The 23,075-nt window shown below is 45.9% G+C and overlaps 2 protein-coding genes across 5 annotated transcripts in view; one reads left to right on the forward strand and one right to left on the reverse strand.

The window, feature by feature from the left end:
- The first annotated feature begins 1,999 nt into the window (after positions 1-1,999).
- On the forward strand, positions 2,000-13,131 carry LOC310683833 (F-box only protein 44-like). Its single transcript, XM_083454258.1, has 6 exons — positions 2,000-2,171; positions 4,068-4,319; positions 7,136-7,313; positions 9,188-9,283; positions 11,143-11,272; positions 11,634-13,131. The coding sequence occupies exons 2-6, from the start codon at positions 4,082-4,084 to the stop codon at positions 11,931-11,933; spliced, it is 942 nt and encodes a 313-aa protein (XP_083310384.1). The 5' UTR covers positions 2,000-2,171; positions 4,068-4,081; the 3' UTR covers positions 11,934-13,131.
- A 597-nt stretch (positions 13,132-13,728) lies between these two features.
- The window catches only part of MTOR (mechanistic target of rapamycin kinase), a 106,689-nt gene continuing 97,342 nt past the window's right edge, over positions 13,729-23,075 (reverse strand). For all 4 annotated transcript variants that reach the window (XM_083453558.1, XM_083453556.1, XM_083453557.1 and 1 more), the window contains 10 exons: positions 22,313-22,435; positions 21,232-21,314; positions 20,409-20,481; positions 19,681-19,755; positions 19,084-19,219; positions 18,656-18,721; positions 17,705-17,785; positions 16,409-16,489; positions 15,591-15,696; positions 13,729-14,588 (listed from right to left, as the gene is read on the reverse strand). In XM_083453558.1, the coding sequence (XP_083309684.1) occupies positions 14,573-14,588; positions 15,591-15,696; positions 16,409-16,489; positions 17,705-17,785; positions 18,656-18,721; positions 19,084-19,219; positions 19,681-19,755; positions 20,409-20,481; positions 21,232-21,314; positions 22,313-22,435 (840 nt within the window). In that variant the 3' untranslated portion in view covers positions 13,729-14,572. The remainder of the gene's footprint in view (positions 14,589-15,590; positions 15,697-16,408; positions 16,490-17,704; positions 17,786-18,655; positions 18,722-19,083; positions 19,220-19,680; positions 19,756-20,408; positions 20,482-21,231; positions 21,315-22,312; positions 22,436-23,075) is intronic.

The following is a 23,075-nucleotide window of genomic DNA, read 5'->3' on the forward strand; positions in this document are numbered from 1 at the left end:
AGGTGGGATATCAAATTCAATAAATAGACATTAAAACACAGGAAGGGAAGGCAACAGGAGAATGTTGTTGGCATCCATCTGCCTCGGAAACAATGGTGGAATGTGCCTTTGGGAGAGAAGTCAAACTGTTGGGAGGTCGCAGCGTCTGCTGTGGCTGCAGAGACCAATGCCAAATGAGGGCAGGTGAAGGAATAATAATAATAAGAATAATAATAAATAAATAAATAAATAAATAAATAAAATAAAATAAAATAAATTATAAAAATTTATTAATAATAAAATAATAATAATAATAATAATACATACATACCCCGCCCATCTGGCTGGGTTTCCCCAGCCACTCTGGGTGGCTCCCAACAGAATATTAAACAGAATAAAACATCAAACATTAAAAACTTCCCTAAACAGGACTGCCTTCAGATGTCTTCTAAAAGTCAGATAGTTGTTTATTTCCTTGACATCTGAAGGGAGGGCGTTCCACAGGGCGGGCACCACCACCGAGAAGGCCCTCTGCCTGGTTCCCTGTAACCTCACATCTCGCAGTGAGGGAACCGCCAGAAGGCCCTCGGCGCTGGACCTCAGTGTCAGGGCTGAACGATGGGGGTGGAGACGCTCCTTCAGGTATACTGGGCCAAGGCTGTTTAGGGCTTTAAAGGTCGGCACCTGGTTGTGCTGCTGCAGATGCACCATGGCTGTTTCTTTTTTCTGCTTTCTGAACCAACGCCATTCTTCCGCACTTGATGAGGCCCTAAGCTACTGAAGGTAATGGGCCCCTTTATATGTCCAGCTGTCCTTTGTCAACAACAAATGGTCGCTGGTTTTTGTGTTGAATACATGCTATATGGTAATTTATGGACCTAATAGGTATCTAAAGCCATTTTTTATCTTATATTTTGGAAATGTACATCCAGTCCCCCCCTTTAATTTCTGTGGGGCCCCCAAGAGAGTGGGGCCCTAAGGTATAGCTTGTTTAGCTTATACGTAAATCCGGCACTGGGTTGGCAGAAATGTCCAAATGTTTCTTTGATTTGTCCTTGGATCTCCCCCCCCCCACTTGCCATCCTCCTCTCCACGCCACCTTCCTTGAGAACCTATGAGATGTTTATTAAAGTTTTCAATATATTACAAAAATTAGAGAAGAAAAATAAAAATAAAAAGAGTAATAAAAAGAAGAAAAAATACAAAATAAAAACCTTTAAAAACAAATCAGTCTTTCCATTTCATATTTTCCATTTGCTTGTTTCCCCGACCTCCCCACACCTCCCCTTCTTGCATTCCAATTCAATTGGTTAATTCAGCAAATCCTTTCCCTCTTTAATTTTATCTTAATCTTTTATCTTAATATATTATAGCTTTAAGTTATCACCGTTAACAATCCAATTCTTACATATTCCTTAACATTGTTGCTAACAAATCCCATTTAACTTCAATCCAGCATCATTCTAACATTCATTAATTTTGCAATACTTCTGTAAGTAGTCTTTAAATTTCTTCCAATCTTCTTCCACTGACTCTTCTCCCTGGTCTTGGATTCTGCCGGTATTCCTTGAGAACCTATGAACCCCCCCCCCCTTTCGTAATTTAAAACATAAAAGCAAGAAGATGTCCACCTCTCTCCCCCTTTTCTTTCTAATGTCTCAACAAACAAAACTGATCTGTTTAAAATGTTACTGGGGGGGGGGGGGAGAAGAGAGAGAGAGAGAGAGAGAGAGAGAGAGAGAGAGATTGCACATACAGTACTTTTATAAACCAAGAAAATCTGTAATAAAAATACATTAAACAAAAGAGCAAGAAGATCAAGAAGCTGCGCTCTTCTGACACGAGGCTAAGACCCGAAGTCCGTCGTGGGATTTAACTTCCTAGTTAACGTCGCACCTCGCGCGTTGGACTGCAGGAGGACCGTATCTGCAAGGAGCTGCGTGAGGACAGCAGACGCGCGTCATCGCCTTGCCCGGGATTCCCATCTCCGGACCGCCCACGGAGGGGGAGGCGCCGCCTGCGTAGTCCGCCCCGCCCCTCCCCGGAGGAGGCAAAGCAGCAGCGGGGTGAAGGGGGAACGGTTCCTGGTTCTCAGCTTCTTCCCACTTGTCCTGCCTGCCTGCCTTCGGAAGCCGAGCGGGGCAGAGACTGCTCATCTTTCCCAGCTGGATCCTGCTGGCTTCCTAGCCCAGGTAAACGCCCCAAAAGGCGGTCCTTTGAGGGTAAGGCGCGCCTGGCTGAGATGGGGGAACGTCTTAAGTCTTGCGTAAAGGTAAAAGGTAAAGGGACCCCTGACCACTAGGTCCAGTCGTGGCCGACTCTGGGGTTGCGGCGCTCATCTCGCCCTATTGGCCAAGGGAGCCGGCGTACAGCTTCCGGGTCATGTGGCCAGCATGACTAAGCCGCTTTTGGCGAACCAGAGCAGAGCACGGAAATGCCGTTTACCTTCCCGCCAGAGCGGTACCTATTTATCTACTTGCGTTTTGACGTGCTTTCGAACTGCTAGGTTGGCAGGAGCAGGAACCGAGAAACGGGAGCTCACTCTGTTGTGGGGATTCGAACCGCCGACCTTCTGATCGGCAAGTCCTAGGCTCTGTGGTTTAACCCACAGCACCACCCGCATCCCACCAAAGTCTTGGGTAGGATCAGCAAAAAGGGAGTTAGTTGGGCAGTGGTCCCGAGAAGGCTCATGGGCTCAGGTCAATGCGAGAGAGGAGGAACTGAAACTGGAGAATCGTTTTGCTCATAGAATCTTAGGGTTGGAAGGGACCTTGAGGAACCTCCCTAGTCCAACCCCTGTAATGCAGGAATAAAGCTGTCCCACATGGGGATCAAACCTGCGACCTTGGCGTTATCAGTGCCACACTTCTAACCAACTGAGCTACCCAGTAATGTATCATGCTTATTAGGATTTGCACGGAATTTTCTTTTATGCCCCCGGCGACAACCCTGCGAGGCAGCCCAGTTCCTATATCCAACCTCTGGATTTCAGAATCTGAGAATACTACTCAGGGAGTGGAGTGGGGGCTGCTGGCATCATGCCCTGTTGTGGACTTCCTAGAGGGATCTGGTTTGGCTCCCCCCCTCCCAAAAGGGTCACAGGATGCTGCATAAGATGGCCCTTTGTGGTCTGATCCAGAAAGGCCCTTCTTGTTTCCCCTTAAACCTCCCCATCGCAAAGGGCCCAGAGACCTGCCTGGAAGTCCCCAGCATCTCCAGTTACAATTGGGAGACTTCTGCCCGAAATCTTGCCAGTCAGTGTAGACAATACTAAGCCAGGTGGGCCGCTGTTCTGACTCAGTATAATAAAGTTCCTATTTAATGTAGCCGTAATTTGGAACCATGAGGACTAGAATCTTACTTTGTTTTTAGGGGAAAGACCACAGTAGTAGAGCATACAGAAAGTGGTAGGCTCAGTTCCCAGCATCTCCAGGTTGGGTTGGGACTGTCCCCTGCCTGAAGCACTGGAGAGCCGCTGCCGGTCAGTGTAGACAACACTGAGCCAGATGGACCAGCTGGCCTGACTCTGTATAAGGCAGTTTCCTGTGCTCCTATAAGAAGCAGAGAGGGATAGGGATGGGGAACCCGCAGGCAAATCCTCACTCCCCAGGCTTTGCCCATCACCAGCCTTGTTTCATACCTTCCTTAAGAGTTTTTGCCTGGCCTGAATGTGTCCTTGAACTCAGATCCTGCATCTTGGCTTGCCTGGATGGAGGACAAAGAAGTGTGTGAGCTCCTCTGCTGTACAAAAAGTTCCAAATTAATATTTGCTGCTCTGCCCTATTTTGCTTCTGGCCCCACCCACCATTGGCCCTCGGGAGACTCCCTAGAAAGGAATGTGGCCCTCATGCTGCAGAAGACTCACCACACAGATCTATGGCCCACCTGTGCAGAAGAGGCAAAAAAGTCTGAACCGGGGACCTCCTACACCTGCACCTGCACCTCTCCTTTTGCTTCTGAAGGCCTCTGACGCTTTGAGACAGCTTCCACGTCAAGGATGCTCATGAGATCGGCATCTGCTTCCTGCAAATGGACTTCATGTGATCCTCTTCCCTTTTACGGTTCTGTTTTGTTTTCCTTCTTCGCAGGCCCTTGAAGGGAGATGACGAACATTGGCAACTTGCCAGACCACGTCATGCTGGACATCTTGTCGCTGATTCCTATGAACGAGCTGATTCTCAGCTGCCGGCTGGTCTGCTCCCGGTGGAGAGACCTGGTGGACTTGCCCATCCTCTGGAAGAGCAAATACCGCTATAAAAATGAGAACTTGAAGAAGACCAAAGAGTTCTATGTTTTTTCTCACCTGGAGAGGAACTTGATCAAGAATCCTTGTGGAGAAGGTGTGTCCCTTTTGGCCTTTTCTTTCTTTTTTCTGAAGGACAAATGTCATACTCAAAGAATCTGGTATTGGGAAAGCTTTGACCCTGTAGATGTTGCGGACCTACAACTCCCACCAGCCCCAACAAGCAAGGCCAGTGGTTCTGCAATGTCTGGAATGCCAAAGCTTGCCTAAACCTGGCCTGCTGGTTGGTGGGAGACCACATGTTTGGATTCTCCCCTCCATCTGATAACCTCCTTGTCTGTGGAAAGGAGGCATCTAAGACCACTGGAGTCTGGTCCATTAGGGTGGACCCCCAGTCTCAGTCTGCCCTCAGGTAGCCCTCGCTTGTCCTGCCTTCTCACTCTTACCCACGTCCATGGGGTAGCACTGCCTGTTAGTTTCCTCCACCTTAATCCCTGTAGAATTCAGCAAGGTGATTTGTTGTTGTTGTTTAGTCGTTCAGTCGTGTCCGACTCTTCGTGACCCCATGGACCAGAGCACGCCAGGCACTCCTGTCTTCCACTGCCACCCGCAGTTTGGTCAGATTCATGTTTGTAGCTTCGAGAACACTGTCTAACCATCTCGTCCTCTGTCGTCCCCTTCTCCTTGTGCCCTCCATCTTTCCCAACATCAGGGTCTTTTCCAGTGAGTCTTCTCTTCTCATGAGGTGGCCAAAGTATTGGAGCCTCAGCTTCATGATCTGTCCTTCCAGTGAGCACTCAGGGCTGATTTCCTTAAGAATGGATGCATTTGATCTTCTTGCAGTCCATGGGACTCTCAAGAGTTTCCTCCAGCACCATAATTCAAAAGCGTCAATTCTTCGGCGATCAGCCTTCTTTATGGTCCAGCTCTCACTTCCATACATCACTACTGGGGAAACCATAGCTTTTACTATACGGACCTTTGTTGGAAAGGTGATGTCTCTACTTTTTAAAATGCTGTCTAGGTTTGTCATTGCTTTCCTCCCAAGAAGCAGGCGTCTCTTAATTTCGTGGCTGCTGTCACCATCTGCAGTGATCATGGAGCCCAAGAAAGTAAAATCTCTCACTGCCTCCATTTGGGGACAAAGCTGGAATCACTTGGCTCTGCCTGCCATTGGGTCTAGCACCACCTACTGTTGGGCTCCCTGCCTTCCACCCTATCAGTCCCAGTGGGCACCAGTCAGCAGTGGACTAGTATGCAGGTGGCGCTGTGGTCTAAACCACTGAGCCTCTTGGGCTTGCTGATCAGGAGGTCAGTGGTTTGAATCCCCGCGATGGGGTGAGCTCCCATTGCTCTGTCCCAGCTCCTGCCAACCTAGCAGTTTGAAAGCATGCCAGTGCAAGTAGATAAACTGATACTGCTTTTTTTTTTTAATATAATTTTTATTCAGTTTACAAATAAGACAAATTAATACAATTCAAACAATTTATAAAACCATTCTCTCATTTTGACTTCCCTCAACTTGGCTGGTACTCCTTCCCTTCTCAATTTTCCACACATTTCTTGGTTCATATCTACTTCTTAAATTAAATCTGCTTTCAATCCATAATTTTAACTTTCATTTTTACAAAGCTTCTCTGAACGTTACAAGCGTTATTTGTTTTTCACTTAAATTATGCATATATTCTGAAAATTTTTCCCATTCTTCAATAAATCTCTGATCTCGTCGATTCCTAATTCTTCCTGTCATTCTATCCAGTTCTGCAAAGTCCATCATTTTCATTCTCCATTCTTCCAGTGTTGGTAGTTCTTCTTGTTTCTATTTCTGGGCTAACAATATTCTCGCTGCTGTTACTGCGTACAAAAATTATTTCCTATCTTTCTTGTTTATCTCATTTCTCACAATACCTAGCAGGAATGCTTCTGGCTTCTTAACAAATGTATATTTAAACATTTTCTTCAATTCATTATATATCATTTCCCAATAATTTTTAATTTTCTTACATTCCCACCACATATGATAAAATGTACCTTCTTTATCTTTACATTTCCAACATTTGTTGCATCCCTTATACATCTTAGCTAATTTCACTGGTGTTAAGTACCATCGATACATCATTTTCATCACATTTTCTTTTATAGTTGTACAGGCAGTACAACTGTGGGAAGGTAAACACTTACTGCGCTCTGGTTTCTGTTACAGTGTCCCATTGCACCAGAAGCAGTTTAGTCAGGCTGGCCCCAAGACCCAGAAAGCTGCTTGTGTACAAACGCCAGCTCCCTTGGCCTAAAGCGAGATGAGCACCACACCCTATAGTTGCCTTTGACTGGACTTAACCGTCCAGGGGTCCTTTACCTTTTACCTTTAGACAAGATAACTTGTCTAAGATAACTTGTTTCTTCTGCACAATAGTCTTCTATGTCCACAGTTGTTATTTTTACATAGTGGAATATTGAAATGTCTGTGTTCAAAAAAAAAAGGTTAGCTGGACCGCATTATATTTCTGAATGAGAAATTTTGGGGTTTCTAGATATGGCTACGGGGGGAAAGTTTAGGCTAGTAGCAAGATTGGAGATAAGTAAGATCTTATGAACAGGCAATAGAGAGAATGCAGCTATAAGTTCCCATTTTCCCCCAAATATTCAGATACGGACACATTTGAGTGGATTTGAATGGAGACGGAAAAAGGGCAATTTAAAGGGAGACAAAGTTAGCAAAGATACATAGCAGTGGTCAGAAACCTCAGGCCTGGGGCAACTGTAGAGCTCCGCATCTCTCTAAAAGGTAAAGGACCCCTGGACGGTTAAGTCCAGTCAAAGGAGACTATGGGGTTGCGGCGAGAACAGGATATTGGACTAGATGGGCCATTGGCCCGCTTTATTGCTCTTACGTTCTCATTTTTTTTCTCCCAGAGGGCTTGGACTTCTGGGATACCCAAACATCTCCAAGGGGCCAGTGGAAAATTAAAGAAATGTCGGAAGCGGATTCCTCAAAACTCCAGAAGTGGGATTTCCTTCAGAGGCATTTCTATGTGAAAGATGACGCCATCCCTTATCAAGAGGTTAACAAATGCTTCGCTGCCTACGGTCGGTGAGGATCACAGCGGTGGCTGAGCCATAATTCATTAGGCGATGGGGAAAGGGTTCCTTGTGGTCTGCATGTACCTATTTTTCGCTCTATAAGACGCACCAGACCACAAGACGCACCTAGTTTTTGGAGCAGGAAAACAAGAAAAAAAAAATTCTGAATCTCAGAAGCCAGAACAGCAAGAGGGATCGCTGCGCAGTGAAAGCAGCAATCCCTCTTGCTGTTCTGGCTTCTGGGATAGCTGCGCAGCCTGCATCCACTCCATAAAACGCATACACATTTCCCCTTACTTTTTAGGAGGGAAAAAGTGAGTCTTATAGAGCAAAAAATACAGTAGATCATAGAAGCATAAGAGCTGGAAGACACCCTGAGGATCATCTAGTCCCTTGCAATGCAGGATTATGCAGCTGACCCACTGAAATGAATGCTCATTGCTAACTTAGATTAGCTTCAACCTTCGTGTTACCACACTCTAACCAACTGGGCTATCCAGGAGATAGTACCTCCACTTCAAATGCAATACAGTGGTACCTTGGTTTTAGAACAGCTTAGTTTATGAACAACTTGGAAATAGAACGCTGCAAACCTGGAAGTAGGTGTTCCGGTTTGTGAACGTTGCCTTGGAAGCGGAACATGTTCCGCTTCCTGTTGAGTGTGTTCCGTTTGTAAATTGAGTCCCCCTCTGCTAATCAGAGGCTTCCTGTTGAGTCCCGAGCACCCACGCAACACAGAGGTGATATTCGGAGCTCTTTTTTGTGCTATTTTTTGTGCTTTTGTTTGTGTGGCTTTTTTGGTTTTTTGACTGCGACTTGTTCTTCGTTTTATGGGACTGAGTTGTGGCTGTGGCTTGTGACTTCATTTTTGTGATTGTGTGGAACCCAGATCAGCTACTGACTGATTGTGTGACTGCAGAAATGGATAAAAGCCCCCCATCCAAACAATGACTATCATCAGTGCACATAAGAATTTTTTACATATTTTTTTAATCATCTACAATACTGTCTTATTTATTTTATAGTACAGTACATTGATTGATACTTTCATTTTATGGATCAGTGGTCTTGTTAGATAGTAAACTTCATGTTAAATTGCTGTTTTAGGGGTTGTTTTTAAAAGTTTGGAACAGATTAATCCATTTTGCATTACTTTCTATGGGGAAGCATGCCTTGGTTTTAGAACGCTTTGGTTTTGGAACAGACTTCCGGAACGGATTATGTTTGGGAAACAAGGTACCACTGTAATAACAGGAAGGGGTTAACTCTACACCAGGGTTCTCCTCTATTTCCCCTCTGCCCCAGCCAGCATGCCCAGTGGTCAGGAATGACTGGAGTTGGGTGTGTGTGTGTGTCAAGCAATAACTGAAAGGCCAAAAGTTGTCCATCCCCTCTTTAAAGCTTACAACTGTAGGAACCTTGCAGGATCAGGGTAAAGCCCCATATAAGCCTCATTCACACATTACACTCTGATGTCACTTTAGTAAGTCATGGCTTCCCCCAAAGCATTCTGGGAGCTGTAGTTTAAGAGAGCTGAGAGTTGTGAGGAGACCCCTATTCCCCAAACAGAGCTACAATTCCCAGAGTGGCTTAACAGTCAACTTCTCTTTCCCCAGGGAGCTCTGGGCATGGTAGTTCTGTGAGGGGAACAGGGGTCTGGTAACAACTCTCAGCACCTTTAACAAACTACATCTCCCAGAATTCTTTGGGGAAAGAAGCCATGACTGGCTAAAGTGGCATCAGAGTGTTTTTAAATGGTGTGAATGCGGCTATCATCTGACATTCTGCTTCCTGCAACAGCCAACCCAATAGGTGTGCGAAGCATGTATTGAAAGCAGCGTTGTCCAAACTCTCTTTTGATGGCTTTCCCATTTTGTGCCTCAGGCTCTGCGTCAAGTCTCAGCTCATCACTTTAAAGGATGAAGGCTACTGGGATGAGCTGATGGATGAGGGCAGGCCCACGATTGTGGTGAAGGATTGGTGAGTGACTGAGCAACCTGTCCTGGCTGGGGGTGGGATCAGACCAGGAGGTACACAGTGAGACAAAGTTCTAAGGTATCTATGAGTTTCACACAACAGGAGGGGCCAGTGGGTTGCAGACAGAGGAACAGGTTTTGGTGCACCATGGACAAATCCAGAAGAGGCCTGGGGTTTGGACACAGAACAGTGAGTCTGGCTAGAGGTTGGTAGACCATGAGACTCATAATCTCAAGGTCATGCACTACGCTGGGCAAAAGGATTCCTACATACACTACATGAGGAGGAGGAGTTTAGATTTGATATCCCGCTTTATCACTACCCTAAGGAGTTTCAAAGGGGCTCACAATCTCCTTTCCCTTCCTCCCCCACAACAAACACTCTGTGAGGTGAGTGAGGCTGAGAGACTTCAGAGAAGTGTGACTAGCCCAAGCTCACCCAGCAGCTGCATGTGGAGGAGCGGGGAATCGAACCCAGTTCACCAGATTACGAGTCCACCGCTCTGAACCACTACACCACACCGGCTCACAGTGCCCCTCATGGTCCCTTCCAACTCTACAATTCTGTGGTTTTATGCCAAGGCATCCCAGCCACGGGTGGGTGGGGACATGCTGTCTTCTCTCACTCAGCAAGGCATGGGGATTCAGTTGAGTTTTTCACAAGACGGGATATGTCGTTTTCTCTCACTTCTCCGAGCTAGCAGAAATGAAATGAAACACTACGGCTGGGAATGTTTGGGTGTGCTGACTTTACAAGGAAGCAGCCTGAGTTATCGGAAGCTGTATTCTGTGCATATCTGAAGGAGCAAAGGCTCGTTCCCGGGCCCCTTTGTAAGGCAAAGTGTTGTTGAACTCCCAGCTCCCATCACGGCCAACTGCAAGGAGCAATGGGAGTTGGCATCTAGCAACACTTGGAGGGCCACAGATTCCCTGCTAAAGGAGATGTCCAAGTAAGCCATTCATAAAAAGATGCACACGTTGATTACCGTATTTTTCGCTCTATAAGACGCACCAGACCACAAGACGCACCTAGTTTTTGGAGGAGGAAAACAAGAAAAAAAAATTCTTAATCTCAGAAGCCAGAACAGCAAGAGGGATCACTGCGCAGTGAAAGCAGCGATCCCTCTTGCTGTTCTGGCTTCTGGGATAGCTGCGCAGCCTGCATTCGCTCCATAAGACGCACACACATTTCCCCTTACTTTTTAGAAGGGAAAAAGTGAGTCTTATAGAGCTAAAAATATGGTATACCCATGAACATCCAAATGTGTCAACTGATAAGGGAAAGGAAGGGCCTGGGGGCAGCCAAAATGACATATTTGTGCTAGTGAACTTCAGTAGTGGTTATTAGGTCACACAAACCCACCACTTCTCTGCTGTGTAGTGATATGCATGAAGGCCACCATTGTGCCTTCATGAAGGAGAAGGGGACGTTGCTGTATCCCTGGCTCTCTGTGGAACGTAACACACCTTGGCAATTTCGAGTGGTACCCAGTTCAAATTTGATAGCAGAAGTGCTGATTGGAGCTTCATTAATTTCTTCATTTTTAATACCTCGTGAGCCAGTTCTCTACCAGAAGGCTTCTGTAGGAACAAGCTCAGCAATGTCTTTGCTCTTCCTCTCGCCATCCCGGGGCCAGGGAGATGCTTACATAGGAAGCTTATACTGAGTCAGGACACTGCTCATCTAGCTCAGCATGAGCTACACTGACTGGCAGCAGCACTCCGGGGTTTCAGACAGGGGACATGCCTGGAGATGAACCTGGGACCTTCTGCATGTGAAGTAGATGTCCCAGCACGGGGGTGCAGTGAATCTAACTCTTGGTGTTCTTTTTCCTTGGTCCGCTCTGCCCCTAAAATAAATAGGTTCTATGGTGTTCTCGGCCGCCGCTACCAGCTCTCTGTAAAGCTCTTGTCTGCAGACTTCACTGTGATCAGAGAATATTGTTCCAAAGGCCGGTACACGTGCCATTCAGAAGATGAGGAATGGCGCGAGGTAAAGTCAGCTCGGTTCGAAGAGTGGGGTTGGCTGTGGCCCATGGGTGCATCCAGTGGTAAATGGTTCCTTATGTATTGGGAGGTGGGGTAAGTGCCTTCTTCCCCTGCCCAAGTGGCTAATCTCTCCTAAACCCAAGCAACAGTGATGAGCCTGGATAGCTCAGTTGGTTAGACCATGGTGCTGATAACACCAAGGTTGCAGGTTCGATCCCTGTATGGACCAGCTGCATATTCCTGCATTGCAGGGAGTTGGACTAGATGATCCTCAGGGTCCCTTCCAACTCTACAGTTCTATGATTCTATGATGATGAACTCTGCCATCACCCCCCTCTCTCCCCCCAACTGCTCGTCACGTTCAGGTTTCGCACACATTTCACAACTTCCCTCCCGGAGTCCGCCACATCTTCTTCCAACACCAAAGCCAAAATCTGAACTGGCAGGAATCCGGCCTTTTGATGAGAATAGCCAAGCTCTTCAGAATAGCCAGATGCATGAAAACAGACCGAAGGATGAGGATCACCAAAAGCAGCGTCACCATTGGCCCGTTTTCCTTGGACAAAACCATGTACTATAAGGACGGCAGAGAGTTGAGCAGATGTAGCTTTATTTATTACCGAGGCATCCAGTGTCCCTGCCGCGGCAACTATCTCCACTGGTAACAAGTACTTTTGTTTTCTCCCGCGAGTCCTGCGTGGAGTCCTTCCCCTCGTCCTCCTCTAAAATTTGCACCGGTCTCGTTGCAGATTTCAGATGTTCTGAGCTTCTGTCACGTTGTATGCCTGCACCTGCTCAGTCTCTCTATAATGGGCATTTCTGGAATTAAAGAACGCAGGCTGTTTCTCAGTGGGCTATGCAGGAGGAGGATGGAAGCTAGCTCTGAAACTGAGATGGTTTTCAGGCAGCAGAGGGTCTTCCGTTTTCACAGCACAAGGTGCAGGGACATGGAACAGGGAATTGACCCATTGAGTGGATAAAATAATCTGTCCGTGCTCTGCCTAGTTAAAAGGGCATCGGCTATTGCCAATTGTTTGTGGCTATACTTTTTTTGGGGGGGGGAAGAATAGCCCTGTAATTCTCTGTGGACTCGGTGTGTTTTTCTATCTAACTACTTAGGTGACCATGCCATTCCTGTGACTTGTGTGTGGCCTATGCCTCAGGCAAGCTTCTGCAGAAGTAACACTATTAATCTGTAAGGTTACTATCCGACTGCTGGTTAGGTTTGCTCACTTGAAATTCATGTCTTTTTTGCTGGCAGGCTCCATGTAGAATTGTTACAGAATGACTTTCATTGCCATTTAACCCTGCTGTTTACATTCTCCATTATACCTCTGTCATATGCCTGTATTTATACAGAGGACAGCACTTTATGCATCTGATGAAGGCAACTCTAGCCACCAAAAGCATCTGCCATAAAAAATGATCCAGACTTTAAAGATACCACAAGGCTCTTGATTTTGTTGTTGTTGCAGCAGACATGCAAGGCTACCTACTTGGCTTTTTGAAGGATCTATAAGGGAATGACAAAGGTTCCCTCATCCCTGCTCTACAGAAAATATTAGGTGGATGGACTAAATGCGGTATCAATGTGTTAAACTCAATGTAAAGCTTTACTGGGAATGTTGATAGCAGACGGGCATTAATTATCAGGGGGGGGGGGGAATTGAAGATTAAAATGGGACAGCTCTAAACAGACTTGAAGCAATCACCCATCTGGTTTATCCCTGTGTGAACTTGTTACCTGAACTGTATAGATGGGTCAGAAAGTGACGTGAAATGGTAACAGTCCTAAGTGCAGAGACTACGATGGTGTGAACTGCTGGGGGTGCTTTACATAATATAAGTGCTGAAATAAATGAAAAGACCATGCCACTTCCTTTCTGCATGTGGGGGAACTACGTGAACATTGAAGAAGAAGAAGAAGAAGAAGAAGAAGAGAAGAGTTTGGATTTGATATCCCGCCTTTCACTCTCTTTAAGGAGTCTCAAAGCGGCTAACATTCTCTTTTCCCTTCCTCCCCCACAACAAACACTCTGTGAGGTGAGTGGGGCTGAGAGACTTCAGAGAAGCGTGACTGGCCCAAGGTCACCCAGCAGCTGCATGTGGAGGAGCTGAGACGTGAACCCGGTTCCCCAGATTACAAGACTACCACTCTTAACCACTACACCACACTGGCTCTCTCAAGGTGAAGGAGCACCCCAGGTGAAGGAGACAAGTTTGGAGACCATCTAGGTTTCCCATCTGGTGGTGTAAGTTTCATCACTGGGGGCAATGTGCCCAGGTGTTTTCAATGGACGGATCTGAAAGTGAAACCAAGGTGATCCATTCCCCCTCTGCAAGGACTGCACTGTCCCTTTTCATTACAACATGTGAACTGGCATAGGAATGTTCCCCTGCTCATTTGCTCCCCACTGTCCCGAGTCATGCAGTCATGGATGAAAACATTCAGAATCCAGCTTCACACAGTTTGGTGTACTTTTTATTGGCACAAAAATTATCCAACTACAACATGGCATCTAAATATCAGTACACTTCTTTGTGCATTTTACTTTATATTTGTTTCATTAATGAAGTCATGACATTATGGGTTCACTCCAGGCTTTCCAAGCACCCATTTTTATACCCTTCCAGGCCCGTCATCACTGGCTTTATGCTCAACATTAATGCTCTCTCCCCCCCCCCCCCATTTCTCTCTTTGCTCTGTGCGAGTATGGAAGACTTCCCAGAGGCACAAGCTGGTCTCTTGGAATCCCCAACCCAATTATGATGTTCAGCTCTTACAGAGTCTCTCGTGGTTTCTTTGGGCTCTTCCATGCACATTTAGCCAGAAACATGCTTACAACTGCGTTTTCCAACACAAGTGTCAGTCACAGAGGCCTCTGTGCCTTTCCAAAACCTGATCAAGGTCACTTGGGTCATGGAAGTGAATTCACTACTGCTTGGCCACGTTACTGACTTCCTGTATCTTGAAAATACAGTCTCGCTCCTAATTTTTTTCTTGCCAAGTCATCCCCCAGCGACCACATTAGTCAACGTCTGGTCAGTATCAGTTCCTTTTTGAAGCACTCTGGAAACTCTGTCGTGTTTCATTACTGCCCAGTGCGCATCAGCAGTTGCAAATCAGCTCAAAACAAACTTTTAATATACAGTTCTCATTTACAGTTCAAAGTATTTGATGAAAGGCAATTCTCACCCTGCCCACACAGTCCTTGTTCCCCTCTCAGCTTCTGAGAAGAAACATGCTGGGAGCGGAGAAGCCTTGAGAAGGAAAGGCTAAGGATGTTCCATCATGTGTCTTCTGTTACCAAAAAGGGCACCTAAGGGAAGAAAGGGACAAATGTGATAGACTGGCTCATGATTTGGCCAGGGTGTCCCATACAACAGGGGTGGGGAACCTTGGCTCTGCGGGCCAAACTTGGCCCGCAGGTTTTGGGCTAGGCATGCCCACCCACTCCACCCCTGACATCAGGTTTGTGTGTCTGCTTGTTGCATTTACAGTGGTACCTCGGGTTACATATGCTTCAGGTTACATATGCTTCACGTTACAAACTCCGCTAACCCAGAAATATTGCCTCAGGTTAAGAACTTTGCTTCAGGATGAGAACAGAAATTGTGCTCCGGCGGCCCGGCGGCAGCAGGAGGCCCCATTAGCTAAAGTGGTGCTTCAGGTTAAGAACAGTTTCAGCTTAAGAACGGACCTCCGGAACGAATTAAGTACTTAACCCGAGATACCACTGTATATCCCACCTTTTCTCTAAGGAGTTCAAGGTGGCATATACTACTCTCTTCCTCTCCATTTTATCCTCACAACAACCCTGTAAGGTAGGTTAGGCTGAAAGACTGACTGGCCCAAGTCCACTCAGTGAGTTTCACACTTGAGCAGGGATTTGAACCTTGGTCTGACACTCCAACTACGACACCACTGGAGTTGTTTCATATTACAAAGAAGAAACAAGCGTGCAAAAGTAAGACATAAGAGTCCACATCCAGAACAGATTAATTTTATTATCTGAACCTCAGCACACCTAATACCCCATCCTATAGATGATTTGTCAGCTGCCAGCATTTTGGACTATAAGCTGATTGGGACAAGGACCTGGATTTTTCAGTTTATATCAGGTATGGAACAGATAAGGGCTTGAAAGGATTATTCTTTTGCTGATTACTTCTGTTGCTATTGAATGGAAATTGCCTCTCCTTTCCAACACTGCTCCTTGAGCCTCCTTGGCTAGTAAGGTGAAAAACCAGTCATTCTGTTTGCTTCCTACTTAGGGCATCTCATGAGGAAAGAGTGAAGTTTGTGAAGTTCCAAAACTTACCATCCGATGTAGCACTGGCAAAGGTTCTCGTGGGAGGTAGCCTGCTTAATTAGAAGTTCTACTTGTGTGGGCACATCCAGCGTTTCGTCGTGAGAGAAGTCCCGTCCTTTGCAGCAAGGAAGAGAAAGAGAGAACAATTAGGAGTGCCGCAAGCTCACCTGCGCATTTCTGTTGCTCTGGAACAAAACCAAATACAAAAGAAACAGGTGGAATGGTGTATACCGTAGTTAGGACCAGGTGTGGGGAAACCTTTGGCCCTCCTGATCTCACTAAACTACAACTCCCAGGACCCCTGGCCCTGCTTGCTGGGGCCGATGGGTTGCAGTTCAGGGAAATCAGGAGGGGCAAAGGTTCCCCACACTCGATAAAGACAAAGGGTCATATCCAACTAAGTCCTCCTCACAGCAATTAATGCTCATGACTAACTTAGATCCATTAGTGCCAAGGGTCTGCTCTGAGTAGGACTAACCTTGGCAACAACCCAAATAAAGTATATAAGCATCTACAGTAGATTCTCTATGACTTTTTCCTCCTCCCAAGAAGTGGCTTTTCTTTTTCTTCCAAGAGGAAAGGGACTCTGCTTCAGTTTAGTGGCCCTCCTCCAACCCATGATTCAGCATCTTCCCCCCACTTCCCTCCAATTCCCTACACAGTTGCACTTAATTTTAAGACTGTAAGCTACAGCACCATCCACACACAGTTATGATTCTATCTAAATAAATAGGTAAGTAATAAGCACCAACAAAGCACCTGAATTCAAATATAATATAAGTGTATATGTTCATCTTTTGTGTTCTGCAGAATATGCCATTACTTACCAGTGAGTTTATCACGGACCCTGTTGATAATCTGTATAGCCTTTTTATTTAGAGCCTCTGGTTTCACAAGACCATCCCCTACTAGAAGGCAAAAAGACAAAAGAGAAAGGGTAACCTTAAGACCTGGAACCTAAAATAAATGTGTAGCGGTGGCATAAAACCCTTGGCCCCTGACACAGGTTGGAAGGGAGAAATCAAACGAGTTACAGGTATTTTTTTGTACAGTTCTGGCCACTCGCTTCTTCAGAGAACTAAAGTGATCAGAGGTTGGTGAACCTGCCCTGTAATAAAAAAGTTATAGCACTTGGGGCTTCTCAGTTTAACGGGGGAGGGAAATATGACTGAAAGGAGAATATGACGGGCTCTATAGTATTATGAGTGACAGGAATATTTGGCCTCTCTCCTGATACTGGGACTTTGGGTCACACATTGAAAACCAATGAGTGGCAGACACAGGATCTTTTTCACACAACACGGAATTAGGAACTGGCTGCCCCAAGGTGTTGAGCTGACCACTAGTTTAGACGGGTCTGAAAAAAGAAGTGTAGACAAATTCAGAGGACAGGCCTATGCAACCGTTATTAGATAAGACATTGCTTTAAATTTTTAAAAAATGGAAATAAAATTTCAGAGGCAAGGTAGCTCTGAACAAACTTGGTGCTGTAAAGATCCAGTGGGGGAGAATTGCAGCCTTCATGCCTTGCTTACAGGCTCCTTGGAAGGCGTCTGGTTGGGAGATGGGAAGCTGGACTAGACGGACCTTTCGGCCTTGATTCAGCAGGGCTCTTTATTTTTATTTTATAATAATTTTTATTAATTTACAACAAAAACAAATCATACAATAATTTCACATCCAATTTTTCACAAAATCTTTCTTTTCTGGACTTCCTTCAGCTTTTCCGTAAATCTTTCGTAGTCATTATTAATTTACGCATTTCTTAGGTTTGTATTGTCATTATTTGAACCTTTCTTTTTCTATTCCCTTTTAACAATACCTCTCACGTTTCACAGTGCATTTTTAAATCCCTCTAGCGCTATTTGACCATCACTTATACTCTCCAGATATTCCACAAATTTTCCCCAGTCTTCTGTGAACTTTTGGTCTCTTAAGTATCTAATCTTCCCAGTCATTTTATCCAACTCAGCATAGTCTAGCAGCTTCCTTCTCCACAGCAGGGCTCTTTATATGCCGACTCTACCCCATCAGAGGCAGTTTGGATTTCACATTTTGGGCTCTTAACACCAACAGGAGCAGAACAGAAGATCCCAGTGCTCCCTCAAGGGGTCCAAACTTACTGAAGGAATGGATGGATTCAGGCACCGTGGTCCCAGCTTTCTTGTGGGCTGTTTCACCCAGCTCCACACTGTCCAGCATTTCTAAGAGGGAAGGAAGGAGGGATGATCAGACCAAAAGACAAATATGCAATTCCTTCCATGACTCTGCTGCTTGGAGCTGCTTCACTTTAGGATGCTGGATGTTGCTTAAGAGCTGGGCTTTGGTTACTGGCCACTGCGTCCCTATAGAGCAAGACAGGGAAGTCTCTGACCTGGGGGCCAAATGCAGCCCCTCCCAAGCTTCTCCATCCCTCACTATCCCTGCTGGTACAAAAGTTAAGAGTCACTGACTGTTGCCCCACCCAGTGGCATAGCGTGGGTTGTCAGCACCCGGAGCAAGGCAAGTAATTTGCGCCCCCTAACCTGTGGATTTGCGCCCCCTAACCCTAACCCCCAGATGTTGCGCCCGGTGTGGCCGGCCCCCCCTGCACCCCCCACGCTACGCCACTGGCCCCACCCACTACTAAAAAGTGGCTACTGAAAGGTTTCTCCCTTAAGGAAACACTGCCTTCGGGTTACAAAAGGTTCCCCACCTCTGCCACACAGCAGCTTTATAGGGGCTAACTAGTTTGGATTGTGGGAATTGCATCAGCCTTAGCTGAAAAGCTGTTTCACTGCAGCACACGTACGTGCAACAAAGCAGTCTCTGTTTTAGCACCTGCCTGGTGCTCTCATCTCCCCACCTCTGCCTGAGTATAAACATATTTCCCATGAGGAAGGGGGAAAGAGAAAACTGTTCAATGCCCCATTTCAGAAACCAGAAGGGCTGTGGCCATGGAATCCTGGGCCCACCAAGCTCCCTTCTTGTTGCAGTCTAATTAGGGAAGGGGAAACTCTTCTGGCGCTACCTAAATGAAGGATATCCCGCACAAAAGGACAACAACAAAAAGCACTGTTTGGGCCAATACTCACCTACTGACTGGCCAGCAGAGTAGGAGTCTGTCCGTGTCCGGGATCGCTTGTTGCCTTTTGTGTTTGCTGCAAAAGAGACAGAAAAAGAAAGGTTCAGTGCATTGCAGGTTTTCCTTATGGGCCTTAATTTGCTCAGCTGCTGTTCCAGACAACTAAGTCTGGGGACAGACTTCCTCCATAAGATCAACCTAGGTGGATCAGACCAGTAAGTTTGTCTAGTTCAACATTCTGCTTCTTACAGCAGCTAGCCAGTTGCCACTATTTATCCCAGGGCATGAAGGCCACCACTCTCCCTCCACGGTAGCTCCACAACCACGGGCAGTCAGCAGCAAACCACACTGCTCAGAAGACAAGTTGGCCGGGGCAACTGGATGCCTAAACTGGTCTTCTTCTGCCTCACTTCTCTCTTATTCTCCAGGCAAACTTACTATCCATCAGCCTCCAGTTCAGCAAGGGGTCATAGACAAAGGCTTCCAGCACAGCCATGACGCTGTCTTTGTGTTCTCGCAAGACTTCCATGACAGTGTGGCAAGTGATTCTGTAGTTTCCATCTAAGCCAGTCACCTGCAGGGGGAGAGAGAAGAAAGGAAGCATTTATTTATGATTTGCTTCCGAAAACATACACAACACTCTGCTGCAGCCTTACATTACAGGGAAAATCTATAGCAGGTAAGTAACAGGAAAGTTACTTACCCTTCTTGTTCAAGAAGACTGACCCTTCTTGTTCAAGAGCCCCTGATAAGCCTCTAAACCAAGGATGGGCAACCTGTGGCTCTCCATATGTTAGAACCCCTGAACTCCCATCAGCCTCAGTCAGCATGGCTAGTGGTCAGGGATGATGGGAATTGTAGTCCAGCATCATATGGAGGGTCACAGGTTCCCCATCCCGGCTCCAAATGAAAGCAAACGACTGAACTAATTGTCTGTTGAAGAAGAAGGGGGAAATGTCCATCGCCTTTTGATGGCATCCTTATGTTTCCCATATTATGGCTCCACAGTTAAGAGGCATTTCTCCTCCTGCTTACCTCCATGGCGTTTGTCAGCATCCTTGTCAGCCTGAAAGGAATCTTCTCAGGGAACTTTTCCCTGGTCATCGCCACCTAGAACCAGGATGGAAGAAAGGCAATTAAATTAAGACATATGTTGTAAGCCGCCCAGAGTGGCTGGGGAAACACAGCCAGATGGGTGGGGTATAAATAATAAAATTATTATTATTATTACACTGATGGGGCAGGATTCTTAAGGCCAAAAGAAATTAGTGCAGGGGGCAGCAGCAAATGAATTCCCTGACAATTTAATTTTAACTTAAATTAATTGGGCCTCCTCCATCCCACCTGAGTAGGATCGGGGCAGCAATGCTGGGAAAAGAGGAGGGTGGGAGAGAGAAGTCCAATCCTTTTCCTCATGCCATTTCATAGATCTTTATGACGTTCCTGCAGCAGCTGCTATTAGCCCCGCCGCAAAACACACACAGATCTCTGCTTTCATGTGCAAATTAAAACACTCATATTGTTTCAGTTTTGGCTCCCAGTGCATTATGGAAGGCTTTCTTCAGGAACTGGGAACACAGAGGTTGTTAGACTCCAACTTCCAGCAGCCCAAACAGCCAGCATGGCTGGTGTACAGGGATGATGGGAGCTGTAGTCCAGCAGCATCTGGAGGGATGTACATTTCTCAGCTTCCTTCCTTCCCACCCACTGTGCCTTCCCACTTCCAACTTCCACCCTGCTTTCTGAAAACGGAATCGTGTTACCTCAAAACAGTCTCCAAAGTCAATGTGCAAAATCTTGCCACTCAGCCTGTCGAGCATAAGGTTGGAGGGATGCCTGTCGAAGTAACAGAACAATGAATAATTAGTGAACAATTCTCCACAAATTACTTTGGTCCTCTATGTCCTGTTGGAACAGATCCTTGATTGTGGCCCGAGAACACTGTAAATGTACGTTCTTCCCCTGTTTTATCACTATTTCATCTCCCTCCTGCATGGCAGATTTTAGATAGTTTAGATAGTTGGCACATGTTATTCCTTGAGATATTGTTTTAAACCATAGGTGAATAATCTCTGCTCCGTCTCCCAATGTTGTTAGATTTCAACTCTAGCTTGCAAAGGAAGAGTTGGGGAGCCCAACAACATGTGGTCTGGTTCCCTGCTTTAAACAGTTGCAAGCCACTTTTTGTCAAAAGGGTAGAAATACTTTATACCAAGAAAATGCTTTATACCAAGAAAAGTAGGTTGACACACTGATCCAGGAGACAAAGGCATGGAGACGAATTTAAGATGAATCTGATGGCTCAAGCCAATGGCCCATCTAGCCTGGTCTCACAGTGCCCAACCAGATGCCTATGCTGGGAAGCCCACAAGCAGGGCCTGAGCACAACAGGACTCTGCCCACCTGCAGTTTCCAGCAACTGGCATTCAGAGGCATAATGCCTTTGAAAGTAGAGGGAGAACACAGTCATCATGTCTAGTAGCCTGAGATTTCATTGCCCGCTTCCCCTGCTCCCAGTGCAATGATTGCTTTGATTATTGAATGCGATTTTTTTTTTAAAGGGAAAAAGAGTTCAGTTCTGCTTGCCTGTCACCAAGGCCCAAAATGTAACCAACCATCGACATCACCGCTAACGACCGAGTGTAATTTGTTCTTCTGTCGAACCACACCTAAAGAGGAACACGGATCATAGATGTGAGTGAAACGTATTTGCCAGAGAAATGGTTTGAGATGGGGCAGCATTAAGGAACAAATTCCCCAACTGTTAAATTTATGCAAGGGAATGCCAACCGGAGATTGGGCTGGATATTTTTAAATCCAAGGACTAGGCCCAGAGTAGACTCAGTGAAATTAATGGACATGACAAACTTGGGTCTACTCTGAGTAGGACTTAGTTGGATACAACCTAAAGTGAAATCCAGTCAGAGCTTTCCCTGCTCTCTTGCACAACTATTTGCATGCCCCATATATTCCTTCCAAACCCACACAGGTATGAATCTCAATTGTCCACCGTGATGATCCTTTCCTCTGGGAACCATCAACCATCTATAAAAGGCCCTTCCCTGCAATGAGGTTTGTGAAAATTTCATGCACAGTCAGGTTAACAGGCACTTTTTAGCCTTTTCTATTCACAGAAACACAAGCTGTGGCTGTTATGATTATAGCTTTTGTTCTTCAAGTCGTATGTAGGCTTTACTTTTTATTTCTTGCTAGCAGCAAGCTCAAAGTGATTTTGCCTGGCACATATTTTTAAACCTGAGGCCTTTGTATTTTCTATCACAATTGGACAGATTAGACGGCTGGAAACTAGCCTTGTCCTTTCTCTCATTACCCTTCCTGTGCTCTAATTCCCTCCCCCTTCATTTCCTGGGTTGTGCAAACCAAAGTTTACCTAGTGCAAATGTCACAGTAAACCTTGGCTTGCTTAAACCAGGAAGCAAAGGGAGGAAAATCAGAGTGTGTGAGCCCGAGACTTGTTTCGAATTCTCCGAACCATGGTTTGAGATTGAACCAACCTACCACAGAACACGCAATATCTAGCGCTAGGGAATATAAAATAGCAACTTTGATAACTAGCAGTTGTATTCTATCATTCTTCATTCACTGATTGAAATACGCCTTATCTAAGTCTGCAAGTACTTCTGAAAGCATTCAGAGCCTGTTGTACCTCTGAGCTGGGACTCTTCAGCCAAAGAAGTTTGGCGAGATCATCCCCGGCTGTATTATTAACAGCATGTTCAAACACCTCCACCTTCTGCATCAGAGTGAGGTGATCGTAATCAGGAGCCATCTAAAAATAATTGGAGAAAGACAACATTTAACAGCTACCATGTTTCTCAAAGAGACACAAGAAGATACATTTTTACAAAGTACAGGAAGGGAACATAAGAAGCTGCCGTATACAAAGCTAAACCATTGGGTCCATCCAGCTCTGTAATGTCTACACTGACTGGCAGCAGTTCTCCATGGTTTCAGTCTAAAGTCTCTTATAGACCTAACATGGGTTGTCAAGGATTAAAACATGTGCTTTACCACTGAGCTATGGTTCTTTTCTATTAATAATAATAATAATAATAATAATAATAATAATAATTTACTCTGGGCGGCTTCCACAGAAACCAAAAATACAGTAAAATATCACACGTTAAAAACTTCCCTGAACTTAAGATGTCTTCTGAATGTCAGGTAGTTGTTTATCGCTTTGACATCTGCTGGAAGGGCGTTCCACAGGGCGGGCGCCACTACCGAGAAGGCCCTCTGCCTGGTTCCCTGTAGCTTTGCTTCTTGCAATGAGGGAACCGCCAGAAGGCTCTCGGCGCTGGACCTCAGCGTCCGGGTAGGACAATGGGGGTGGAGACGCTCCTTCAGGTATACTGGACCGAGGCCGTTTAGGGCTTTAAAGGTCAGCACCAACACTTTGAATTGTGCTC

The sequence above is a fragment of the Podarcis tiliguerta genome, assembly GCF_965153285.1.
Source record: "Podarcis tiliguerta genome assembly, chromosome: 8".
NCBI lineage: Eukaryota > Metazoa > Chordata > Lepidosauria > Squamata > Lacertidae > Podarcis > Podarcis tiliguerta.